Source organism: Eleutherodactylus coqui, chromosome 2 (genome assembly GCF_035609145.1).
Source record: "Eleutherodactylus coqui strain aEleCoq1 chromosome 2, aEleCoq1.hap1, whole genome shotgun sequence".
NCBI lineage: Eukaryota > Metazoa > Chordata > Amphibia > Anura > Eleutherodactylidae > Eleutherodactylus > Eleutherodactylus coqui.
Window position 1 is genome coordinate 69,702,108 of NC_089838.1, and position 27,111 is coordinate 69,729,218.

At 41.1% G+C, this 27,111-nt stretch overlaps 2 protein-coding genes across 4 annotated transcripts in view; one reads left to right on the forward strand and one right to left on the reverse strand.

Annotated features, from left to right (window-relative positions):
• Window positions 1-27,111, reverse strand: part of DOCK2 (dedicator of cytokinesis 2) — a 677,690-nt gene that overhangs the window by 272,717 nt on the left and 377,862 nt on the right. The window lies entirely within an intron of this gene.
• INSYN2B (inhibitory synaptic factor family member 2B) lies at window positions 586-25,088 on the forward strand. Of its 2 annotated transcripts, none has more exons than XM_066591099.1 (3): window positions 586-2,279; window positions 10,591-10,665; window positions 24,638-25,088. In XM_066591099.1, the coding sequence occupies exons 1-3, from the start codon at window positions 961-963 to the stop codon at window positions 24,822-24,824; spliced, it is 1,581 nt and encodes a 526-aa protein (XP_066447196.1). In that variant the 5' UTR covers window positions 586-960; the 3' UTR covers window positions 24,825-25,088. The 2 variants fall into 2 exon arrangements, with proteins under 2 accessions (XP_066447196.1, XP_066447198.1); XM_066591101.1 differs by having other exon boundaries at window positions 24,643-24,679.

The window sequence follows — 27,111 nt, forward strand, 5'->3', positions numbered from 1 at the left end:
GAGCCACCAATAACTAGCTACCCTGTAAGTCAAGGTCCAACCCATTAAAGAGCGTGGGCTTGGTTTGTCCGGCAGTTGAGCCTTGTTGCTGTTTTCAGAGCCAAACACAACAGTGGATACAAAAGAGAGGAGAAGTATCAGTTTTTATTTTAGACTTCTTTTCTTTTTGGATCCACTTCAAGGTTCTTCTAAAAAAAACTGTCTTACAAACTACAAGTGTGATTCCAGCCTTAAAGACAAAGTTTTAAAATAGAACATTTTAATGTTTCTTGTAATATTTCTTCTTTTATTATACAAACTCTACTAAACTTGTATTTTGTATTTCAGGACCTCCCCAATGGCGAAGGAAACGCTGAACGGTGAAGCAACAAAGTTTATCATTTTCTACGTACTCCTTTGACATTGATTTGTGTCATCATTCAAGCAAGGAATTATATCCTCTGTGTTGTTGCTCCAAGAGGTGGTTTTCAGTTATGGCCAATATTCAACAAAGTATTGTTACTGTGGTACTGGACCTATGGAAGAAGTCCTTACAGAGATTTACATGAGGCATATTTACTATGCATAGAATCATGATGATTCTAGTGGAATACATTGAATGTGTAGAAAATCATTAAAAATCACATTCATATAAATGTCAAAAAAGAATGCAAGGCAAATAGTAATTAGAATTACTAAAAAATCTACAATCAAGTCAACAAACCACAGGAAATATCTACATAAAAAGGAAACTTGAAAATAAAGCTAATATTAGCTACGTTTATAGTTTAACTCCTGATACTTTTTTTATGCTGCTAAAACAAATTACATCAGTGTAGTTTATATGAGAAAATCAAAAACATTACAAGGATTTGTCTGGAAATACCGAAGAAAACTAGTTCAACGATGGGCGCAGCCGATAACCATTCTAAGGACATTATTAACACAGGACAGAGTTTTCAACTTTAGTGACCTACTGCAATGGGTCGCAAAGAAGCGAGTGCACTACCAAACGTACCCTGCAGCTCAATGGAACAACAAACAATGAAAGTTCGCCCTGTGCTCCTAAAGCGAAAAAGCTTTGATGCTTCAGATCCTACAAAACAAACCAATCATCGTAAAAACAAATCCCAGCAAGTCAGATTTAAGGAGGACAGCACAACCCAAGATGAACCAGACTTTGTAGTGTTGGATTCTAAGCCTTGCGACAACATCTCGCTAGTCAATGGGAAGGCTGAAAAATCCCACACCAGATCAATGTGTTTGCTCCCTTATCCTCATTCACAGAAAGGACTTCAAAATATTGCTATACAGACATCTCCTAGTCTCAGGAAACATTTTCCAAACTTTAAGGCAAAAAAACCATCAGCAATTAGACCTAAAGGCATACTGTCCGCTGAGTCTAGCTGCACCCAGGTTAATGGTGAGCTATCAGATGATGACATAGCCACCCAAATATCTCATCTTAGACTAAGTGACCAATTTGAGGAGGGATTAAAACAGGTCAGAAGATCTTCTCCACTATTACATACTGTACCTAAAGCACAAAGTAATGGACCTATAAGTGAGTGCTCAGGACTGGAATTTGTTGAAATGCTTGAACAGGCCAATGTCTCAATTCAATTACCAGATAAGCCAATGAAGAACCCATTAGAAGAGATGGAAAAGTCAAACTCTGATGTGCAGATGCATAAAACTTCCGAGAATCCCATGGACTGTACTTTAAAAAGCAACTTAAACACCTTACAGCCTTCACATGTATGTGAAGAAGAGATCAACACATGGGACGATGCAAAACAAGCAGAGATATGCTGTCCATTGAAACAAAATGACTTGTTACCAAAAAAAACAAACGTTGAATGTAAGAGGATTTTAACTTTATCCCCATCTTTTAACAGCAATCTATCATATTGCTTTCACTCAGAACACCAGCAGACTGACAATTTAGAAAAATTTCAAGATTCTGCTCTTCAACCTAATGACAGCCACGAACTGACATCATTTACAAATCTTGATGGATTACAAGCAAAAGAAGCTGACATAACTGGATCGCAGAAAAACACTACAGAGACTACTGGTGGCACGGAAACGACATCTAGTCTGCCAAAGATTGGTATACAACATGGTGCAAATAATGATAGCAAACTGACAAACCCAGAACACAAGGCACATGGCCAGTTTTGTTCTCTACAAGGCAAACTACACAACGTAGAAGAATCCTTACAGTCAAACCAAGAGAAGATTAAGATCCTGTTGAATGTAATCCAAGACATGGAAAAGGCCAGAGCGTTCAGTGAAGGGTATGGTAAAGTCTTTACATTAATTGGCAAGAATAGCTCTATATGCATTACTTTTTAATGTACAGAATAGGTGATTTTTTTTAGCCAATTATGTACATTTTTCCTACAAAACCCCTCTTCTGCTATGCAGCTAGGTGAAGACGATGTTGAGAAATCGTCTTTAGCTACATATTGTAACTGCAAAACTGAAGAGGGCACGCCAGCCGTGCTTACACTGTCCTCTGTTCTATACAAGAGGGTATTAAAAAAGGTCTGCTTTATAATTTACTAGCGTACCCGTCGCGCGTTGCTGCGAAGACAGACATACATACATACTTCGTTTTTATATATCTAGATGACGGCAGCAGCGACCACTGAGGTTTTGTAGGCCGCTGCTTCCCCCTTCCAGGCTGAATAAAATAGCCGTTGTGTGAGAATCGCTGGGGGGGGGGGAGACATTCTTACTGCTGGGAGAATTGCTGGGGGGGGGATGGGAGACATTCTGACTGCTGGGATAATCGCTGGGGGGGATGGGAGACATTCTGACTGCTGGGAGAATCGCTGGGGGGGGGATGGGAGACATTCTGACTGCTGGGAGAATCGCTGGGGGGGGATCGGAGACATTCTGACTGCTGGGAGAATCGCTGGGGGGGGATGGGAGACATTCTGACTGCTGGGAGAATCGCTGGGGGGGGGATGGGAGACATTCTGACTGCTGGGAGAATCGCTGGCGGGGGAGCGGAGGCATGACTGCTGGGAGAATCGTTGGGGGGGAGGGGGGCATGGTGACTGCCAAGAAAATCTCTGTGGGGGAAGGGGGGCATGATGACTGCCAGGAGAACCGCTGGGGGGGAGCCATTATGACTGCTGGGGAAACCACTTGGGGGGAGGGGGGCATTATTATTGCTGGCGGACAGCTGGGGGTGGCATTGTGACTGCTGGTGGACCACTGGGGGGGGGCATTATTACTGCTGGGGGACCGCTGGGGTATGTCACTCTTATTACTAATGGGGGGAGTGTCACTATTATTACTGCTGTGGGATGTCACTATTATCGCTGGGGTGAAGGTGTCACTATTACCGCTGGGGTATGTGTACATGTGGCAGAAATGGGCAGGGCTCTTTCAGAATAGACCGGGTGCAGATTTTGACTGCTTTTTAGATGCGGAAATGCTGCAGAATTTTCCACAGAAATCTCCGCTGAGGACATTCTGCAGTATTTCCGCGTCCAAAAAGCAGTCAGAATCTGCACCCGGTCTATTCTGAAACAGCCTTGTCCTTTTTAGAACGACAGGGGTAAAATCATACGTTGTGATAAGCCCCGCCCCCTGACGTGTTGGCACTTTGCGATACATAAGTGGGTTTTGGGTTGTAGTTTGGGCACTCGGTCCCTAAAAGGTTCGCCATCACTGGCCGAGTACATGTTTGCCCACTTCCAACTCCAATGGAGACTGACTGTAAATGGCTGGCGTGCTCTAGTATTTATGGTTTCAAGCTGTACGTGTCATTGCATACAGTCTGTCTATCTATCTATCAGGGTTATTGCATACAGTCTATCTATCTATCTATCTATCTATGACATCAGGAAATGAGGGAATTAGATTTTGTAGGCCGCTGCTTCCCCCTTGCGGGCTGAATAAAATAGCCGTTGGGTGGAACATACAATTTATCCGGCTGCTGTGGCTTCTTAGGAAGATATCCTAGTACTTGTTTACCCACTTCCAACTCCAATGGTAATTGGCTGGCGTGCTCTAGTGGTTCCAAGCTGTACGTGTCATAATAGAGCCTTAATGACATCACAATGCAGCTTTATAGAACATGTTGGGGCATGTTCAAGGGCGTCCGATGTTGATGACATCAGTGATGACATCACAATAGCAGGTGGCTTACTTATTCGATCTACGTTGGGGGGGGGCGTAACTTTCGACGACGCTCGCGCGCCATTTATCGTTGGATATTTGTACTATGCCTATAATCTTCCCAGGAGTGTACTTAACAACTTCCCAAAGTTTCATGGCGATCGGATGAATGGTGTAGTAGCGCATAAAGGACAAACAGACACGCAGACACGCACGCAGACAGACATACATTCAATTTTATATATATAGATTTAATTTCAAACCTACTTTGTCCTCCTGTGCCCCCATGATCTCTCTCCCAGCACTGGTGTTGTCAGTGTCCTGCCTCCGCTGCTTCTTCCTTTGGTGCTGTGTAAGGAGAAGCTGTTCTGTGCTGTAGATGGTGTTTTCCCTTCACAACGCCCGTTTCCCTACCGGACCCGATGCACTTTCAGGGTCTCAGCTAATCAGGTATACAGTACAGTATGTCACAACTGCATAGGGTCTGGCAGGGAATAGGCGTTGTGAAGGGGAAGAGCTGTCTGCAGCACAGAACAGCTTCTTCTTACAGAGCGCCTGGGAAGGAACAGTGGCGACAGGACAATAATAATACCAGTCCTGGGGGACGCATCTTGGATGCACAGGAGGATCAAATAGGTTTGAAACGAAATAAAATCTAAATCAGACATTTATTAATGCACTGTTATATGAAACAGCTGTGCCTGCACTAGAGATAACACTGCGGGCACAGTTGGAGTGCCCTCTACATTTCTCAGCACTGTCTTCAGGGGTTTGTACAAAGGTATCCAGAATAGGCTCAAAAACCTATTGTAAAAATGCTTAGAATCACTTACACATATTAACCCTTTCCAATCGAATTAGTATCCTGGGTTTCCTAGGGGGCTTACTCTTTTTCTGCCATTATACAACCGCTCTGCTAAAGCCAGTACTGCATGAGGTGACATGTTGGATAGCCTCCGACAGCAGAGAGGCTGGCAATATACAGTAAGAGAACCCCGATGGACGTCTTACAACATCGGAGCTGTACAGCCTTAAATCCTAATGTCTTAAGACGTCAGACAGTGGATTGGAAAGGGTTAAAAAAAAGTGTAGCTACTCTATAAAAGAATACTCTAGCCAAAACTTTTATTCTATATCACACCCAATCTAGGGAATAATAGTGCAATGCATGATATGGTAATTCAACAAACACCAAAGAAAGAATCTGTATCAAGCGCTTTAACGTCAAAAGTGTATCAAAGACCAACAGATAGTTCCTTCCTGAAATGTTATCATATCAAGTATCAAAAAAGGACTACAATTCAGAACAAGATACTATCTAAATAGGTTCAAAATTCGGTACAGATGCATTTCATAATACATACTGTATTTATATGACTTATACAAAGAAGTCAATAATAAATCAGTATGCAGTCAACTCCCGAGGTGCAGCAGCCATGGTTCTATTATTTTCCTCTATGGCTGTGAAGAGAAGCAGGGGATTTGGCGCTCGGTATCAGCAAAATGGAATTGTGACGCTATAATGATATATTATCAAAATAATCAGCAAGAATCTTGGACCTTGGTGTTAAAATGTGAAATTCGATTTTAAAGCTACCTGCCTAGAACTACTTCCATCTTGCTGTGAACATTAACAAAGATGCTTGTGTCTTATTTCTTCTGCTGTGAACGATATCTGAAATAATTCATTTATGATGAAAGCAGGATGCTGTTTGAGATGACACAGAATCCATCAGTGAGATATAGAAAAGCATACATAATATTTTTCATTCTGCGGAGAATAGTTTCATAAATTAAAAAAAAAACTTGATCCAGAAATGTTAAAATATAAATAAGGCTATATTCAGCATAAAATAGTGTATGTGGAGCCAGGAAACAGGAATAATATTCTAAAAATCTGCTACTGCCTGTATGCATCCATATGGGATGTTTTGATACTGCTATACACATTAGGTCATCAACTGAACCCATTTAAGTCTTCTTACTGGATCCATGAAGACTTCTTAATGACTGTACAGTATAGTGATGTGTCCTTCCTTATCTTTTCTCTTGACTCAATATATCCTGAGATGTATGGCACGACATGACCAGCTTTGAAAAAAAAAAAGATTTTTCAATACTCTGTCAAGAGATATCTATGCTATATGAGTTTATGTGTGGCTACCCCAGTGGTTGTATTGTGCATTGCAGCCTGTCAAGAGTTTTGCTAGCATGTTGCTATATTGTATTGAATTTGCTTTGTGAAAAAAATTAATTTCTTAAAGGGGTTGTCTCATGGCAGCAAGTGGGGTTATACACTTCTGTATGGCCATATTAATGCACTTTGTAATGTACATCGTGCATTAAATATGAGCCATACAGAAGTTATTCACTTACCTGCTCCGTTGCTAGCAACCCCGTCTCCATGGATCCGTCTAATTCTGATGTCTTCTTGCTTTTTTAGACGCGCTTGCGCTGTGCGGTCTTCTCCCCTTCTGCTCAGTCCAGGCACGAGCGACGTTCTGGCTCCGCCCCCTTCTGCACGTCATCGCATAGCTCCGCCCCGTCACGTGTGCCGATTCCAGCCAATCAGGAGGCTGGAATCGGCAATGGAACGCACAGAGCCCATGGTGCACCATGGGAGAAGACCCGCGGTGCACCATGGGAGAAAACCGCAGTGCATCCCTGGGAAAGGACCGGCGGCCATCTTGGGAGAAGATTTTTTAAAGTCCTTATTTCGTCGGATCGGTAAGTAGCAAGCGGCTTAAAAACCGCTTTACTTTGCTATTTTATGCCAGGGGGGTAACAGGGGGAATGGGGTAAGGTAAAATTTTGAGGTTTGCCGCGAGACAACCCCTTTAACCAAACTAAGGGAATGGTAAGGATGGACATATCCGCATTGCCAGCCTTATTCATAGGCTTTAGTTTACCACAAGGTAAATAATGAAAATGTGCAAAGAGGAAAGGAGTGTGCAAACATAGCTGATCATAAATAACATGCACAATAATATAAAAATGTAAAAGTCTACATAAAGACTAAAACCACTTAAAAGTGTCATGGCTGTGATGCAATGCACACATCCACCCTAAAGGCCCATTTAGACACAACGATTATTTCTCAAAATTCGCTCAAAAGCCATCTTTCGGCAGAGCAGCTAATAAGCAGGACCGCACACGCCAACAGCTGTCAGCCCTGTCCGTAGAACAGCTGATTAGCAGGACCCTGCACTGTGTCTGCTGTCCATGGTACTGAATTATCCTGGAACCTAGAGATTACATTGTTTTCTCTTAGCAGCCCATGGCTAAACAATAGAGCTAATTACAGAGCTCAGACCACCTGCTGAGTTCTGCAACAGCTCCAGTGCCTATTAGTATTTTGTTGATCTTTCAATCTTTTAGAAGATTATCTGTTTGTGTAAATGGGCCTTGCCTCTAATGCAATGTTAGCTGTATAATAGATTACAAGTACCATAGGTAAATAATTGCACAAAAGCAAGCACATCAAATAGTAACAATTGCAAAAGCTGACATGTCTAAAGGCCCATTTAGAAACAATGATTATCGCTCAAAATTCGTTCAAAAGCCATCTTTTGAGCGGTAATTGTCGTGTCTAAATGCGCTGCCATCGTGCACTGTTTGTTCAACGTTAATTTCTAGCTAGCTAGAAATTAGCGATGAGCCTTATCAGTGCCACATGCTGATTTTTCAGCTGTTTCTCCGGGCTATCAGCTCAGCAGGACACCACTGCAAGCACAAAGCAGCTGTTTTGTAAATACAAACAGCTGCTTTGTTCTCACAATCAGTGGTGTTCCCCTCCGCCTGCTTTTAACTCTTTAGGTAGCTAATTAGCTACTTAAGAGTTATGCAAAGATGATCGGTCAAAACTGACACTCAAACTGCCGTTTGAGCGATTTTTGAGTGATTGTCTTTCAGTCTAAATGTACCTTTACATATACTAAGATGTGCTTCCCAATACATGTTACTGTGCATTAACTGACATTACTTATAGATATTGAGACATACCCCAGGAAGACTTCAGCCCCTTTTCGGCGAGACAATTGTCGGGCACTGGAGCACCTGAACGCCGTCCCAGTGATGATCACTCTTGTGCTTTTACACAGGAAGATCATCATTCAGTGAATAGAGGCGGAGTGGGCCGGAGATCGTTCCATACCGCCAGCCTCCCTTCACAGTAAACAGGCAATCATTCAAAAGTGTAAAGGGGGCTTTATACCTAATTTGTAGATAGATAACAATACAAAAAACTTAACAAAGGGGACATTGCGCATTTTAGAGTAATCAATCAACACCCTGACAAAGCCTCACTCAATGGCAATATGCGTGGGGCCCTGGATTCCCCTCACAAGAACCATGGGTTACTAGCATTTATTAGGGTATTACCATAACATATGCATTATCCCCTTTGTTGAGGTTTTTGTATTGTTATTTATCTACAAATAGCGTATAAGTCCTCTTTGGGTTATGTTCCAATGTGAATTAGTAATGCTAATTAATGCACAGTGATATTGTATTGGGAAGCACATCTAAGTATATGTAAGTCTTGTCAACTTTTGCAATTGTAACTCTTTGATGTACCTTCTATTGTGCAAATATTTATCTATGGTACTTGTGATCTATTGTACAACTAACATGGCACTTCTCTATGTCTCTAGCACTTCCTTACTTTCTGTCTATCTGAGGCAAAATATATATATATATATATTTGTCCAGGATTGTCCCAAGATTCAGCTGCCCAATAATAGAGTTGCTTGGCTTATTGACCAGCCAAGTGTCTGACATTTATACAGATATAGCCCATGGGCCGAAGTGGCACTGCTCCTAGACAAAGCAGATGCTGGACAACTCATTTGACGACCAGTGGCAGATTCTTTTTGAAGTCGGTTACAACATGTACTTTATTTATGCAAATACAGTACTATGCAAAAGTTTTTGGCAGGTGTGTAAAAATTACTGCAATGTAAGAATGCTTTCAAAAATACAAGACTTAATAGTTATTTTTTACTAATTGATAAAATGTAAAGTGAATGAACAATAGATAAATGTAAACCAAATCGATATTTGATGTGCTCACCGTTTGCCTTCAAAACAGCATTAATTCTTCTCGGTACACTTGCACACAGTTTTTGAAGGAACTCAGCAGGGAGATTATTCCAAATATCCTTAAGAACAAACCACAGATCCTCTGTGCATGTAGGTTTGCTCAAATCCTCCTGTCTCTTCATGTAACCCTGGATTGATATTGAGATCAGGGCTGTGGGGGTCGTATCATCACTTCCAGGACTCATTGTGCTGAAGAATGACATTGGCTGCATGTTCAAGGTCATTGTTATGCTGCAGAATACATTTGGAGCCAATCAGTCGCATCCCTGATAGTACTGCATGATGAATAAGTATCTGCCTGTATGTCACGGCATTGAGGACACATTAATCCTGCCCAATACCAAACTCCATTTGCTGAAATGCAGCTCCAGTACACTTCACTGTTGCCTACAGACACTCATTTTTGTACCAGTTTGTAGCCCTTTGGCAAAGAAACTGCCTTCTGTTCTAGCTAAGTATTTTAAATTTTGACTCACCCGCTGTCATTTTTCTGCACCCCAGTTCCTATGTTTATGTGTATAGTTGAGTCACTTCACCTTCTTTCTATGTCAAAGGCATGGCTTTTTGGCCACAATTCTTCCATAAAGACCATTCTAGCTAGACTTCTCCAAACAGTAGATGGGTATAACTGGGTCACACCGGTTTCTGCCAGTCCTGAGCTGATGGCACTGCTCGATATCTTTTAATTTTGAAGGAAAGTAAGCATAATGTTTCAATTTACTGCACACAATTTCCTTGCCCGACCATTTCGTCTTTGCTCCTCAACGTTGCCCTTTTCTTTGTGCTGCTTCAAAACAGCTTGAACAGGACATCTTTAAACTCCAGTCTGCTCTGAAATCTTTGTCTGGGAAACACCTTGCTGATACAGCATACTTGCCTTGTGTCTTCTTGCTGTGCTTAGTGTTGCCAAGGTGTTTAATGACCTGTGGTATAAAACTGTCTTCCACAACCTCACCTTGTAGCAGAGTTTTGCTGTTCCTCATCTAGTTTGAAGCCTCCTACACAGCCATTTGTGTTTCAGTTAATGACTGTGTTTCATCCTTCATATGTAAATGATGATCATTATCACGTGTTTGGTATAATTAGTTAATCAAACACATGACTATAATCCTACAAGATCTCAGTAGCTAGAAGAATTAATGTGGTTTTGTAGCCAAGGGTGGTCACACCAAATATTGATTTGATTTTAGCTTTCTCTTTGGTGCATTTCCTTAGCATTTTGTTAATTGACAAGAATAAACTATTAATGTTTCTCCTTTTAAAAGCATTCTTACTTTGCACTACTTTTCTACACCTGCCTAAAACTTTTGCACAATACTGTAATTGAAAAAATTGTCTTCAATATTAATTTTTTTTTTTACTTTTTTTAAACAGACGCATCTTCTATCGAACTGGACAAGACCTAAACAACTGTAGCACTTGTCAGAGCACAGCATGTATTATTTACAGGTAGTGTATTATTCAATGTGATCACTTCTGCAGAACAGCGATTAGATGTGCTTCGTTACTATGTGATACATATTCATGTATGAATGGTACCATCTTACAGCATGCAATCTGTAAATATAAAGACCGTTGGCCTCATTTTATTACACTAGTTCTAGTGACGACTTTCGATTGAGTTACACCCACCTCCATATGCATTCCCATCTATACAGCAGACACGTTTAATAGACAAAGCAATTGTAACACAATTATGATAATACCAAAAGGCTAATTAGAATTTTGCCATCAGAGCAGGAATAGTTGCAGTTGTAGACAGTGACCTTTCACTGTAATTACAATTTTAGTCTGCCTTGTTTCTGTTCTAACAAATTAGCATTCTGCCAAATTAGTGACATTATTATTCCTATCACAGTAATGCCAGTTAGGTTGTGACCACCCTTCCTTGTTCACAGCTACTGTAATACAATCATTAGCAGAGTCAATGATGCTTACAAATATCTTTTGTTTTATGGTTTGTGGCGCTTTTTCTGAGGAGCCAGAAGTCACACGGCTCAGACATATTTACTTTGCCGTTCAGCTTCAAAGTGTAGAGAGCAGAGTCATGCCGAAACAGTCTGAACCCTTTGCCCCGCTGTAGATGCATTAGACCAGTGTTTCCCAAATGCAGTCCTCAGAGACCCCCAACAGGTTATGTTTTCACGATTTCCTCAGTATCACACATTATTGCCTCAGACATTGCCACAGGTGTTCTTACAATAGGATATCCTGCAAACATGACCTGTTGGTGGTCCCTGACGACTGGAGTTGAGAAACACTGCATTAGACCACTCCAGGAAAACAGATTTACACTTTTTCTGTAGCCAGAAAGCCATCATAGATACAGATGAAAAAATAATCCTAAGGACCCTCAGGGTCCTTTTACATGCGACGATTGTCGAGTGCTTAAGTGCCCAACAATTGCCCCGACAATTATTGCTCTCCTGCTTTCACACGGGAGCGATAATTGTTTAGTGAATGCAGGCAGAGCATGCACCTCCATTCACAGTCAGCAGGCAGTCGTTCGTAGATGAAGGACTACCTGTTTGCACAAGACGTTGATTTTTGTGCCTGCATAAACTCAATGGCAAGCAAACGAATTATCATTCCTCATTCAGTCGCTGGCAGTGTTTAGACTGAACGATTCATTGATTTTCTCATGGTCCAGCGATTATCCGAACAATAACAATTCTGTGTAAAAGTGCCAAAGGGTAGGTTGCTCCATGATTAACGTACTACCGAATTGCGACCAGAATTTTACTGTGGCTCACAAATGAATTGTATGGTAACTATGAGGGCCTCATGTGGTCCAGAGTGCTAAGGCAGCAGAAATGCAGTCCTAAGCTCTTGCTCACGAACTGAAGGCTGTGAGTTCAATCCCCGTGTGGTTCAGGTAGTCGTCTCAAGGTTGACCCATCCTCCCAAGGTTGGTAAAGCGCTGCGGAATAAGTTGGCGCTATACAAATAACAAGATTTATTTTTAACTGACTGTTTCCCTAAAACTGCACAGCCAGTAACAGTAAACGGTCAGTTACTACTTAAATCCATCTTTTGAGCGATCATCTTTGTGTCTAAATGCACCTTTAGTGAGTGGAGGGATCCCTGGTGTAATGGGCATCTTCTTTCAAAATTGCTGCACCTTCTCAGATTAGAGCAAGTGATAAGAGATGAGACAGCGTTACTGCAGAGAGACAAGACTGAGTATGTGTGACCACCTTGGAACATTTACTGAGGTGAACTGGACACGGAAAGCTATTCAATAAAAACAGCAGGTGGCGCTATTCTAACATTAGTTGTGGAATATCTGGGGATAGAACGATTTTTATTAATAAGTGTAAATATAAAAATGTTTACAATTATAGGCTGGATTTAATTAGAAACAATATGTTTTGTTGGACAATCCCTTTAATGGTAGATTGTAGTGAAAAATACATTTTTGCAATTCTATCAGGTAATTACTTGAAATGTTTGTTGAAATGTATGTGTTATGCTCAAGAGTCTTCAATATATGATACTTTTCAATGCTAGCTAATATAAAACAAAATCATAGAAATATAACAAGATTTCCAAACTACTAAGGTTTCTTCACCTTGAAGTAATAAAGACGTGACATACAATGTTAAGATAAGTGATGAAAAGCAGAATTTTCAACATAAGGTCATTTTCAAAAGGTCATTGAAGCAGCTGAAACAGAAGTGTGAACTTTTGGGTTCACAAACGCCAAATTTGAAACTTCATTACATACATTTAAGGGCTTAAACAGAGGAGCGTGTCTTTGTTCGTTTTGCGCGTGGCGAAATCCTGCACGCATAACACGGAGAATAGAATCTATTGATTTTAATGGGTTCATTTTCACTTCTCTTTCTTGAACCCGCTGCACAAAAAAATAGGACCTGCTTTATCTTGTGCATGTGTGTGCATCAAAGAGCCCCATAGAGGTCTATGGGAGGTGCGCAAAGACGCTTATCTGCAAGCATAGGTATGCGCTAAACGCTGCATATACTCATGATCACCAGCACCACATTAGGCTAATTAACCATTAAAATCAGGATGTGGTGATTCCCCTACCCATGTGAAGGAGCGGTGCCTGCGCAAATATGCACAAGAGCAAAATACACTCATTCACTGCTAATTAAGATTACATAGGAGTGAGCGTATTGTGATATATTGTCTGTTTAAGTCCTGAATGGGATTTGTAAAAAGCCTGGCACGTACAAACTTGCAAGTTGCGTCTGAGAGCCTTTTTATAGGCCAAGGGTGAAACCACTTAAGAGGCCTGAGGTGGCAAGACCGTTCATCTAATCACGCCACAACGCTAATCATTTGCATATATTCCTGAGATGTAACTGCATGCCGGGTTCTGCAGCAAAACGGCAACTCCATCTAGAGACCGGATTTTTTTTTTACAGGTTATAGAGCATGTCTAGAAGAGTCTCCCATATGTGACATCTCTTTCCGCTGTGTGGGTGACCCATGAGGCTGCTGTAAATCATATCTTCTATATTCTCTACATGTAGCTCAGGTAACATGGCAGCCCCCATAGTCATATACAGTCAACAGAAAAAATAAAAACTGACTAGCTAAGGGCTTCTTCACACTGGCAAGAAAACTGGACGATTTTCTTGCAATGCAAGAGTGAGTGAAAACACACGATTATAAAACCAATGAATTTCAATGGATTTATTCTCATTTGTGATGTTTTCACTTCTGTGATGCTGCGTGAAAACAAAATCGCAGCACGCCCATTCTTTTTGTGATATTGCTCATTGTTTCCAATGGGACCGCTGGCAGTAGCGCTGGCCCCATTGAAAGCAATAGGAGGACATCGTGATCCCCTGCTGTGGCTGTGTCAGCTGCAGTAGGGGATTCCTTCAGTCAAATCCAGGGGTTTCACCTTGTTCTCAATGGAGCTGGTGGCATCAGTGCCAACCCCATTGAAAACAAAGGTAGCACAACAGGGGATTCCCTCATCCCCATGTGGAGTCCCCTCATTACTGAACACTGTGACAGCTGCGGCAGGGTGTTTAGTGATGAGGGGACTCCCCGCGGGGATGATGGAATCTCCTGCCGCTGCTGTCACAGCTGTGGTAGAAGATTGCAATGTTCTCCCATTGCTTTCAATGGGGCCAGTGCTGCTCCTGCCCCATTGAGAGCAATGGGATAAAGGGATTCCCTGCTGTGATGCGAGGCTGTTTTCACATGAAAATATACGGATTTCACGGATTTCCTATGGATTGCGATATCAGGCAGTGTCCAGGAGCCCTAACATCTTGGAGCGTGTTTTGCAAAAAACAAAATGCTGAAGAAAAAAAAAATTGCAGGAAAAGTGCCAATAAAAATTTGGCGTCTTTCTAACAATGCTGTAACCACCCTAAAAGCACTAATGAAGATCTTGCAAACGATTAAAACCTTGAAGAACTGTGCAGATTCTCGGTTGCTGATGTGAATTTGCTGCTCAACACAGCATGTGACAGATAATAAATAATCCCAGATTCTGAATTAAACTGTATAAATGCAGTTCATGCAAAGCTACATTTGTTAAACTACAAACTAATACATCGAGCGGCCTGCTGAGCCATCCAGACACAATAATCGTGTTTGTTTTTCATAGTCTGAAATGCATTTGATGTTCCTTATCTTGGCGGATTCTTTATCTGTCAAGTTTACACATGAGAGCGAACATAATCTATTACGAAAACCTTTTTTCATAATGGAGTGAGACTACATTACAGATATTTGTTCTCCTTTATGTACGACGGTACATACAATGATAGACTTCTTTTTTTGAAGCTCTCTCTCCCTTTTAAGACGGCACAATTTTATTGACGTCTTGAAAATACTAATTAAGAAGCAGAAGCGTCTTTGGCCAATGGAAGGGGCTGGATGTGAAGTGTTTACAGGTTTTTATATTCGAAAATTGCTGTGAGGTTACATTTCAATAGACTGTGTGAGCGCATATTAAGGATCCTATATTAGGCAGCGCCTGTAAAATGTCTGCGTGCTTCCAAATGTTCCGCAAACAAAATTGTAATCTAGAAAGGAACTGTAAATATCAACTAGAGCCATATTCATTCCAGCAATAACACAAGTGATCGCCCATTCTAGCTTTTGCAATTAGAGTACAGATAATGATAATGAGCATAACGTGCTGCCTTGTTTCCCAGCATTAACCCTCTGAGAGTCATAGATCTGTAGCAAGTCTATAACTTTGGATGGTTGGTGATTACAATGTAATAACTATTCATGTGTTATGTGCTATTTGTGAGCACCATGGTAGCTCAAAGGCACTATTGTCTTGCCACAGTGGATATCTAGGGTTGAACTGTATCTTCTCCCCGTGTGTAGGCTTCCTCCTGGTATTCGGGTTTCTTTCCATACCAAAAATATACTGATAAATTAATTAGAAATTCAGACTGTGAACCCCAATGGAGATGGGGACCGATGCGAGTGATGACAATCTATGTACAGTGCAGCCGAATATGTTGGCACTATATAAATGAATAAAATAAATAATATTGCCTATCTCAAGGAAGACATTATTGATGCATCTTGCGTCAAGTGGATAGAATTTACCAGAGGTGTAACTAAGGGTTCAGTGGCCCGGGTGCAAAAGTTCAGCGGAGACACCCCCCCCCCCCCCGCCCCTCCATCTGTACCCATACCCAGAGGCTTTATTCATAATACTTGGCTCCCTATATGGAGAAGATATGCCTTATGGGCGCCCTAAGGCTCCTGGGCCCGGGTCCAACCACATCCCCTATAGGTACGCCCCTGGAATTTACGTTCCCCACATAATATTAGCATTTCACTCCTTTTTGTAGACCAGTGTTTCCCATCCAGGGTTCCTCAGACTCTGGTCAAGGGTTCACTAGAGGAGAGCAGCAGTGAACCTAGGTACATCCATACTGGATGGAACCACTGTGGACTTTCCATGTGTATCTGCTTACGGAAATCTGCAATAGAATACAGTAGCAAAAAGCTGATATTTTAACAAATTTCATTGTCATGCTGCAGAAAATCTCCTTTGGAAAAATGAACTACAGTGTGGATTTTAAAATCCGTAGCATGTCTATTCCTGTTCCAGATTTTCACTATACATTTTATCCCTTTCAATGTACATGTATGTTGCTGATGTCACTGCACAAGTCAAACCCAGGATGTGGGTTATAGCAGTTCACCTTGATCCTCTTCAGCCAGGAGGCTTGGATGTGGCCAATATCCCCATCTGCTGCAGTGATTGACTAGGCAACACTACTGGTTACATTATTACAGGGTTAGGACATTCTACCCAATTTTCGCTTAAATGAAGAAAACTGGCTTCTACCTCATTAGGATTTTTTTGCCATTCTCTGGATCAATATGGAGGAGGGAGGAGGGGGACTTATGTCTTTTTTCAGCCTTCCTTACTATGTTACCCCACCTCAAACTGTAGAAAATTCTGGGCCGTGTATATAAATGTGGAATGTCAGCTGTGTGTGTCACGATGGGTACAGCCATATTGGGATGTGTATGGAAACAGTATCTGCCATTTTTAAGAAGTCCTACAGATTTTTCCCCCTACAGCTGGCTGGCTGTGGCCTGTCTGCAATTTCTCTTCATGGCTGCCCTAAACTCATGATGTCAGGACCCAACCAGCCTATCAATGTCTCCTGCTAGAGCCAATTCTAATCTGCCTGCCTCCATGAGCTTGTCTTCTTCGATACTACATCCTGATACAATTCTATCCTGTAGTCATTCATATTATGAAAAGAAAAATGTGACTAATCGGACCAAACCATCTTCTTCCATTGCTCCAAGGTCCAGTTTTGATGCTCAAACACGTGGCCATTGTGTGAACTTTTAGGGGTGCAGACAGCATGAGCACTCACCATGAATATTCAACAAGTTGTAATGCTCAGTATATACTAACACTTTTCCACTATAGCCAGCATTAAAGGTGTTGTTCAAGATAAAAACAGCTTCCTCAAATAAAGAGCATATAGCTTATACCCCCCTCTCCCTGCAAGTCCCCCATTGGCAGCACTGCATCTTCACATTAACATGCTTTTTACAGGCTGCAGCTGCTGGTTTATGAGATGTCACAGGCTGCTGCAGCCTATGACAGAGGTCAGCAATTGGACAAACCTTTTACGTTTTTCAATAATTGACTATACTGGGTCTTCTGTGGGATCTGAGAAGATGGTCTAGCCTTTACTTTCTACACACATCAATTGGCTACCATTTTGGAGATGCATTGAATCAGCCATCGTAATTTGGCCCTTGCTCACATATGGCTAATGGTAATTCCCAAAGAATATGGCTATTTTCCAGCAGGAAGTGCTTCCCCCTGCTTTCCCCTGTTCATTTCATGTAATGGCTGTTGCTGTGTATCTACATGTGTATACTGAATAATGAGTATGCCATACATTGGAGATAGTAGGCCTCAAGGTGTATTCAAGATTTTCATATGCAAAAGATCCCGAATTTGTAGCTAATATTAATTTGTAGACTCATGAACACTGCCCTATCAAACTACTACTTGTGAGTGAGTTTGTGAGCGCTTCTCATGCTGGTACGACCTGGTGACGTCATTGAAGGTCCTACAACATATGTAAAACAGAGAGCCTGACCAACAGAAAAACAACAAAGTTAGGGCTCTTGAGAAGGCAAGGACGTAAATAACACAATAAGAATAACGAAAATAACACAATGAGAATACAGCTAAGCCATTATTATCTCAGACACAGCAGTCCTGACAGAAAACACCGATCTACCCCCACCACAGAGTTCCAGTGGGCTAAAGGACTCGTAGTGACTTCACTGCTATTGGAGGAGCCAAGCTGTGTCTGTCTTGTGTGGGAATCAAGACGCATGTAGTACAGCTGTGTGTGTGATATGTGGGGATTATAACGGATGTACCATGTAGCAGAGCTGTGTGGCGCATTGCGCCACCAGAAACACTGGTACTGTAATTTCCTAATAATTACTAATGTTTCTATATACAGTGTTTGTAAGACAAGCAGCGTGCTGAATGAGATGCTGTATACAGGCCAAGTTGTTTCCCCCAGAAGTCAGTGGAGACCATGTAAAATTAAGAAACTTAGAGACCCCTTTAAATTTCACTTAAGTCCGAATGATCCTTCCATAATATCTTTAACGCAGTGGAGCAAAGGTGAATGAAAACAGCAGTGCATGAGTTGTAGTAAGGTATGTAGAAAATTCAATTAAGAAAATTGTTAAAGTCTATAAAGTGGTTTCCAAAGAAATTCAATTAGTTTCAATCTAGCTCATTTGCAGATACATGGTTTTGATAATAAGAGGCATTACTCACTGACTCTATATAATTGTCTATAGCGTTTTCCAGTTTTCCTGCTGACTTTGGAGCCATCCATTATAGCAAACCATTCATAAAGTAACCACATACTGCAAACATATGCATTAAAAAGGCTTAGAACTTGTTTAAGAATTATTTCTTGCTTTCTGCAGCAGTTCTGCATATTAACAGGAATTTTCTTAAAAGGGCTGTCCAACATTTACAGGCTGCAGCACCCTGTGACATCCGCTGCACAGGCTGCTGCAGCCTGGATACTTTACTTTTGGGGAAAACACAGAGCTGTCGGTCTGGGAGATGCGGGGAGCCAGGAAAGATGAGTATCAGCTACTTTATTATTTCTATGATAGGGAACCTGTTTTTAAGGAAAAAATATGTTGGACAACCCCTTTAATCAAGAAGTAATGCATGGTGCGTACAGCGGGGGTGGTTTCACATGCGGTGTCTTATGAAAAGATGCCATTGTGGTTTTTAAACCAAAGCCAGAGTCAGGGAGGAGAAGTAAAAGTCCTTTCTTTATATTTTCTATTCCTTTTCAATACACCCATAAATTTGGCTCAGAAAACTGCAAAAAAAAAACTGCCACCAAAAATGCAGCTTTTTTAACTACCCAAAAGAGAATCTATTAGAGGTGTCATAGATAGCAGCTTTTGAATCACCCACAATTCCCTTAAATTTATGGTTTCCATTAAGTATGCTCACTTAAAAACACCATTTTACAGTTTTCTTAATAGGTAGAATCTACACTACATTCTGTGTTAAGCTGTCAAGCTCAATTGCTTTACTTATAAGAGTAGAGCCCAGAGCTGTATTCAAAGTTCTGCTGAATGTCATGGGAAACAAGCAGGAATCCTGTTAACACACTTTCCTCAGTACTCGGCTAAACAGACCTCTTGCAATGGGGGAATTAGAGTTAGTTACATTAGAAGTGCCTGGTGTAAATCACTATAACAAGTTCTGTGCAGACATTGAGCCAACTGAACGTCAAGATCAGCAGAATTGTGAATGCAGCTCTGGATTCTAATTTTGTAATTCAGGATCATTATCTGAAAAGGAATGCATTTACAAAGAGAAGCAAAACCAGTAGTAAGTACAGAAGTATGCAGAGCGCTTAAAGCGGCAGCTGTTTTTTGGCACGGTTATCACAAATTTGAGGCAAAAAAACACTACAATTTCTTAAAACCATTGCAAAAACATTTTGCGCTTAGGTGCATTGATGTGTGCATTTGCGCTATTGCATTTGTGTGTGCGCCTCTGCATGTTTTACTGTACTTTTTGCGTGTGCAAGTCATGCATATTTGCACGAGCAAAAAAGAATGCAACCATGCTCACATTAAATTCTATTAAATTCTATGGGCAATCAGTGTAATATGTGCTATTTTCCTATGTAAATAGAGCTTGCTGCATACTTTTTTGCAAGAACAAAATAAAAGTGTGCATGTAAATTAACCCATTTAAATTAATGGGTTGTATTCACTGCATATTGTGCCCACAACTTTTGCTTGCACATAGTAACATAGTAACATAGCATGTAAGGCCAAATGAAGACAATGTCCATCTAGTCCAGCCTGTCTATCCTACTGTGTTGTTGATCCAGAGGAAGGCAAAAAACCACAAGTGCAGAAGCCAATTAGCCCTTTTGGGGGAAAAATTCCTTCCTGACTCCGTAATGGCAATCAGACTGTTCCCTGGATCAACCCCTAATAGTTCCTACCTGCCTGTATACCCGGATTGACAATTAACCTAAGATTTATATCCTGTAATATCCTTCCGCTCCAGAAAGACATCAAGTCCTCCTTTAAACTCCTCTATGAATTTTGCCATCACCACATCCTCAGGCAGAGAGTTCCACAGTCTAACTGCTCTTACAGTAAAGAACCCCTTTCTGTGTTGGTGATGAAACCTGCTTTCCTCTAGACGTAGCGGATGTCCTCTTGTTACCGTCGTAGTCCTGGGTATAAACAGATCATGGGAGAGATCCTTGTAATGTCCACTCATGTATTTATACATCGTTATTTGATCATTCCTTAACAGTCTATTTTCCAGGGTAAATAATCCCAATATTGATAGCCTCTCTGGGTATTCCAGTCCCGTCATTCCATGTATTAGTTTAGTTTCTCTTCTTTGAACCCCCTCCAGCACTGTAACATCTTTCCTGAGCACCGGTGACCAGAATTGTACGCAGTATTCCATGTGAGGCCTGACAAGTGCCTTATAAAGTGGAAGGATAATGTTCTCGTCCCTCAACCCTATACCTCTTTTAATGCACCCCAAGACTTTATTAGCTTTTGCAGCAGCTGACTGGCATTGGTTGCTCCAGTTAAATCTACAATCCATTAGTACCCCCAGGTCCTTTTCCATATCACTTTTCCCTAGTGGTACCACATTTAGTGTATATTAGTGTCATCCGTTTCTCCTGCCCATGTGCACAACCTTACATTTATCAACATTGAACTTCATTTGCCATTTTTCTGCCCAAGCCCCCAGCTTATCTAGATCCGTTTGTAGCAGTACATTGTCCTACTTTGTATTGGTTATCTTGTATAATTTTGTGTCATCTGCAAATATTGATATTTTGCTGTGCAGCCCCTCTATCAGGTCATTGATAAATATATTGAACAGAATGGGGACTAATACTGAGCCCTGTGGCACCCCGCTAGCGACGGTGGCCCAATCAGAGTACGAACCATTTATTACCACCCTCTGCTTTCTATCATGGAACCAATTCTTAACCCAATTACACACGTTGTCCACCATGTGACACATACCTCTTAATAAAATGGTACATCATTGGATTTTTGCACACCGAAAATTGAAATCCACAGTTGCTATGAGTAGGAGTGCAATCGTGCTACAATCTATGTCTGTTTATGGCATAAATTATAGTAAATCTGTCAATCCATGGAAACCCCTGCCCCCTCCACTAAACTCCGCCTGCTTTTCCTACCACTTTTGAAAAGTGACAAGAAATGTGAAACAGCAAAAAGTTGCAAAAATGGTGTCCTCCATAATTTGTAATTCTTCAGCTCTGGAATTGGGGCAAAATGCAACAATGAATTTCCACCACATTGTTAAAAAGTTAGACTGAAATTTTAAGTTTATACTGACTGCTAATTTGCTTCCCAAGGTCTTCTATGTTACCAACCGTAGAAAGATATCATCTATACCGCTGTACTTGAAGAGTGATATTTTTAGTAATACAGGTAACACTAAAATCTGTGATGTTAATTAAGTTGAGGATTGGGACCTTACAGCATAAAATTACATCCTCTGACTTCAACATTAAAGTGTTATGAAAAGTAGGCCATATATAACATATACTACAAGACAACAGAAACATGTGCGCATAAAAACATGCAATCTCTGGCCACTGTAGTGCTCGAGTCCTGCCATGCATGGGGGAAGGTTATCAGCAGGGCAATTGCTTTTGTTAGACGTAAAAGTAAATGTATAACTTTACTCTTTTGGTTTATGTGCTTCGGAATCATTAACAAATATCACATATTTACATATCAGTCATAACATTAAAATCACCTAATATTTCCTAGGTTCCACTCTAGGCTGCCAAAACAGCTCAGACCTGTTGAGACTTCTCACCAGTTGTCATCCATATGATGCTAAAGAATACTTAATTCATCAGACCAGGCCATCTTATTCCATTGTTCTATATCCAGTTCTAATGCCCATGTGGTTTTGGGTAGGGTTAGCATGGGCACACGGACTTGTCTACGCCTATGCAGCCACATATGCATAAAACGGTCATACACCGTGTGTTCTTGTACATTTCTGCCACATATGGCATTACGTTTTTCAGCAATTAGGGCTTCAGTAACTCTTCTGTGAGAGCAGACAGACTTACCTGCGCTCTCCTTGCACATCAATAAGCCTTGAGTGCCCATGAGCCTGTTGCTGGCTTACCAATTATCCTTCAGTGGAGCATACTAACCACTGAAAACTGGAAACACCCACAAGAACGGTCATTTTGGAGATGCTCTGACCCAGTCATGTAGCCATAACAATTTGGCCCTTGGCAAAGTCTCTCACATTCTTGCATTTGTCTATGTTTCTTGCTTCCATCACATAAACATCAAGAACTGACTGTTCACTTTCTGTCCTTTATATCCTACCCCTTCACAGGTGCCATTGCAACTAGAAATTCAATGTTATTCCTTCACCTGCCAAAATTTTTAATTAGAAATGAGCGATCTTTTCAAAATTTCGGTTCAGCCGGTTTGCCAAAATTCATCAAAAAGTTCAGTTTAATCCAAATTAATTCGAACTGAACCAGAGATTGATAAAACCCCTAAAACTTGTACATTGTGGCTAAATGATGTGTATATCTTTATCCACAAAGGTAGAAATACATGCAATGCTCTATTTCCCCTGTAGAAGTGCTAGAGGGAATTAGAGCATGCTGTTACTAGTGATTGCTGGGGGTCTTGGCAGCAGGAGGCCTAGTAATCAGATCATCTAGGCTTCAATGCAAGGCACCTATAAACTGTAGAATAGATCTTATATTGTAGATTTCCTTACTATCCCAAAGAAAAACAACTAAAACTATAAAAGGAAAATTTTATTTAAAGATGTGACTAAATATTATCTCATATATTAAGTGTAGTATTCAAATTCATAACATTAAAATAAACAGAGTAGAACTTGTGCATGTGCTTGCTTTAAAGAAATTACTTCACAACCCTATTAGCAGTATAATACTGTATGTACTTGCATTACTGACATCGCTGAGCACTGTACCATAAGACAATTACAATTAACTGTGTATATGTAAGGCCACTTTTACATGTAGCGATAATCGTTCACCTGAGTGAATGAGCAAATGATCAGGAACGCTATCTTTTCTTCTTAGGAAGAGCACCTAGAAGATGAGCGAGTAATGAGACTTATAAGGTCATTATTGCTCCTATGGGTAATATGCAAATAAGGGAGATGGAACAATAACTCTGTAGCACCACCAATTGGCAGACAGCATTTCTGCAAGTCAATGTTAGACTCTTTATACAAGCCTTGTAACAATGACTGGGAATTGAAAACCATGCCAGAATCCATACACAGACAGCTGTTTCTGGGTGTTTGCCGCTCATCAGTGTGCTGTAGGTTTCTGGCTTGGCTGGGGAGAGGCCTATGACATGGATCGGGAGGGGTAATATAACTAAAATTAACAGGATTGTTTATTTTACTGTAGCAGTGACTGAGTACGAGTGAACAATTGGTGTTTAAACCGAAAGGTTAATGAACGAGCCGAAGATGATTTTCATTCATGCTTGCATGAATTGAACAATGAACTATAAGCAAACAAATTATTGTTCATCGTTTAATTATTGGCCATTTTTACACTGAAGGATTATCATTCAAAAAAATTGGAGGATTGTTCAAATTTAAACAATTCTGAAATTTTTTGAATGATAATCGGTCAGTGCAAAAGCACCTTCAGGTTACATTCACACTACTGTCAGGACTTTCCATTGTTTGGCTCTGGGCGGAGCCGAATGGACCCCATTGTCTATAATCCGGCTTTTGTCATGTGAGCAGAAATTTTCCTGGATGTAATAGCATAGCATGCTGCACTATTTACTCCAGGATGTCATGCTGGACCACCACCAGAGGCTCCAAATGGAGCATCTGATTCAGATGTGAACCTTGCCTAAGATACTGCAATAATACCAGTATTCAGGATCCTTTTTATCATATTGTATACTCTTGCATGCCAGGCCTAATAAGAAATTAACCCTTTCCAATCCACTGTCTGACCTCTGAATACATTATGATTTAAGGCTGTACAGCTCCGATGTTGGAAGACATCCGTTGCGGTTCTCTTACTGTATACTGCCAGCCTCTCTGCTGTCGGAGCCTATCCAACGTGTCACCTCATGCAGTACTGGCTTTAGCCAGCATATAGCGCCGTTGTATAACGGCAGAAAAAGAGGAAACCCCCTAGGAAAACCAGGATACAAATTGGATTGGAAAGGGTTAAAAAGGCAAGTTGAAAGTAACTGAACATGAATGTCTGCATCAGTGAGCAAACCATACCAAGACATCTAGGACTGTTACTACACAAAGGTCCAAGCCCATGTTAGCACATTATAATATATATTTTATTCATTTACTTCCTAGTGTAGAATATGACTTCAGACAACAGGAGGGGAGATTCCTTCACACTCTGAAGAAACTTGATAAAGTGGAACCAAGTCCTGTTCTGCCTCCTGCTCCAAAACCAGAACCAGAAACTGTGAATACTGAAAAACAGGAAGTCCGAAAAAAGCCTAAGAAAGTGAAGAAGAAATGTTTTTGGTGGATCTGACAACTAATATGGTGTTAGGTCATTGTAACCAAGACTGCGTGCTCCTAAACATGGTGGTGCCTCCAGCCTTTGAATCCTGTATGAAATAAAATACCCACTGTTTGTTTTTCACATGTAACTATATAAAGGAAAATCTAATGTATAAACGGCTTTTTATAAGGTGTAAATACTTTTATATCAGATTGTACATGTGATTCAAATATTTACAAATATTTATGAGATTAATATTTTTTTTGTTAATGCTTCACTGGAAATCAGTTTCCTGCCCCTCACTTAAAATAAAATATAGTTTATTACCACAAAGTTGACATTTGAAGTCTGTTATACAGTTTATGATCCGTTCCCCATTGAATATGGTGGCCTTAATCAGATTTACAACCGTATGATCATCTAATCATGACATTTAACCCCTCCCCAACAGAATTCCTTTATCTAAAGTCCTGCAATTGAGTCTTAAAGGGGTAATACCAAGATTACACGTTATCCCCTATCCACAGGATAGGGAATAACTTAGTAGTAGGTGGCGGTCTCATCACTGAGACCCCTGCCGATCTCGAGAGCAGGGATCTCATGTTCCCTATGCTCCTCACTGCGAGATTATGCACCCCCCACAGTGAGGAGGAGACTGAATGGTGCACTGGTCAGACAGAGCTCCGTTCATTCCGTCATTACTGTGAGGAGAAAAGTGACCCCCAAAGTGACAGGCAGAGGGGTGGCATGGAACCCTCGTTCTTGAGATTGGGGGGAGTTGATCTATCCTGTGGATAAGGAATAACTTGTAATTAGAGATGAGCAAGCATACTCGCTAAGGACAATTGCTCGAGCGAGCATTGTCCTTAGCGAGTATCTCCCCTCTCGGAAGAAAAGATTCGGCTGCCGGCGCGGGTGACAGGTGAGTTGCAGCCATGAGCAGGGGGGAGCAGGGGGAGAGAGGGAGAGAGAGATCTCCCCTCCATTCCTCTCCACTCTTCCCTGCCCGCCGCCGGCAGCCAAATCTTCGCTCCCGAGCGGGCAGGTACTCGCTAAGGGCAATGCTCGATCGAGTAATTGCCCTTAGCGAGTATGCTCACTCATCTCTATTTGTAATCCTTGTATAATCCTTTAAAGAGGTTGTATAATTTAAAACCAAATTTATTAGCCAGTGTAGAGAACTGACCTGGGAGAGTTGGAAAATGATCATACAAATAATCTCCAGTTTCAAACCAATGCATTATGGCCACATTTCTTCAACCATACTACAGAATTGGCCCCACCACAGGGTTTACTAACCAAAACTGTCACCGTCATAGATTCCTAACATGGCTACAGTTCAGGTCAGTAAACCCTGCAGTCAAGCTTGGACACACATCCATATTAATGCGATCATAATACGCTCATGTGAAACTGGCCACATCGGTAATTTCTCAGGGTCCCAACAGCAAGAGTCTCTGTTCCCAGTGTATCTGTCTTTCATTGTGTTGATCCTACAAAGAGCAGAATGGATTTCTTAAGTTTCCATCAGAAACCATAACAAAAAAATTGCACCTGAGGAAATCGAGCACAAATCACCTCAGAGGGCATACGGACACCCATCTCTGTGCTGTCCAATATACATGGACAATGCACATAATGTTTATTTATTTATTTTTTTTTTTTTTAAAACTTCGTTTATTGGCAAGTTATAATCAAATATTACATACAATTATTTGCAGATTTACTTTGATTACATCGTAGATAGAGATGAGCGAGCGTACTCGGAAAAGCACTACTCGCTCGAGTAATGTGCATTATCCGAGTATCGCTGTGCTCGGGTCTGAAGATTCGGGTGCCGCTGCGGCTGACAGGTGAGTCGCAGTGGGGAGCAGGGGAGAGCGGGCGGGAGAGAGGGAGAGAAAGATCTTACCTCCGTTCCTCCCCGCTCTCCCCTGCAGCTCCCCGCTCCGTGCCGGCACCCGAATCTTCAGACCCGAGCACAGCGATACTCGGATAAAGCAAATTACTCGAGCGAGTAGTGCTTTTCCGAGTACGCTCGCTCATCTCTAATCGTAGATCATATCAATATATCAGAATTATATTGTTTTATTATCTTTTGCACATAATGTTTTTTGTATGTAAAATAGACAAAAATAGGACATCGATTTGTGTGAAAAAAAACGTTGACATGTATAGCCTGAGATGCTATAATGAGGACATGTGGAATTACACGGATAGCACATGGCCCAAAAATCTGGCAATGTGCCCCAAGTCTAATTGTGATAAATTTCATTACAGAGAAGAACACAAATGCAACTCCATCTGTCCACTGAAA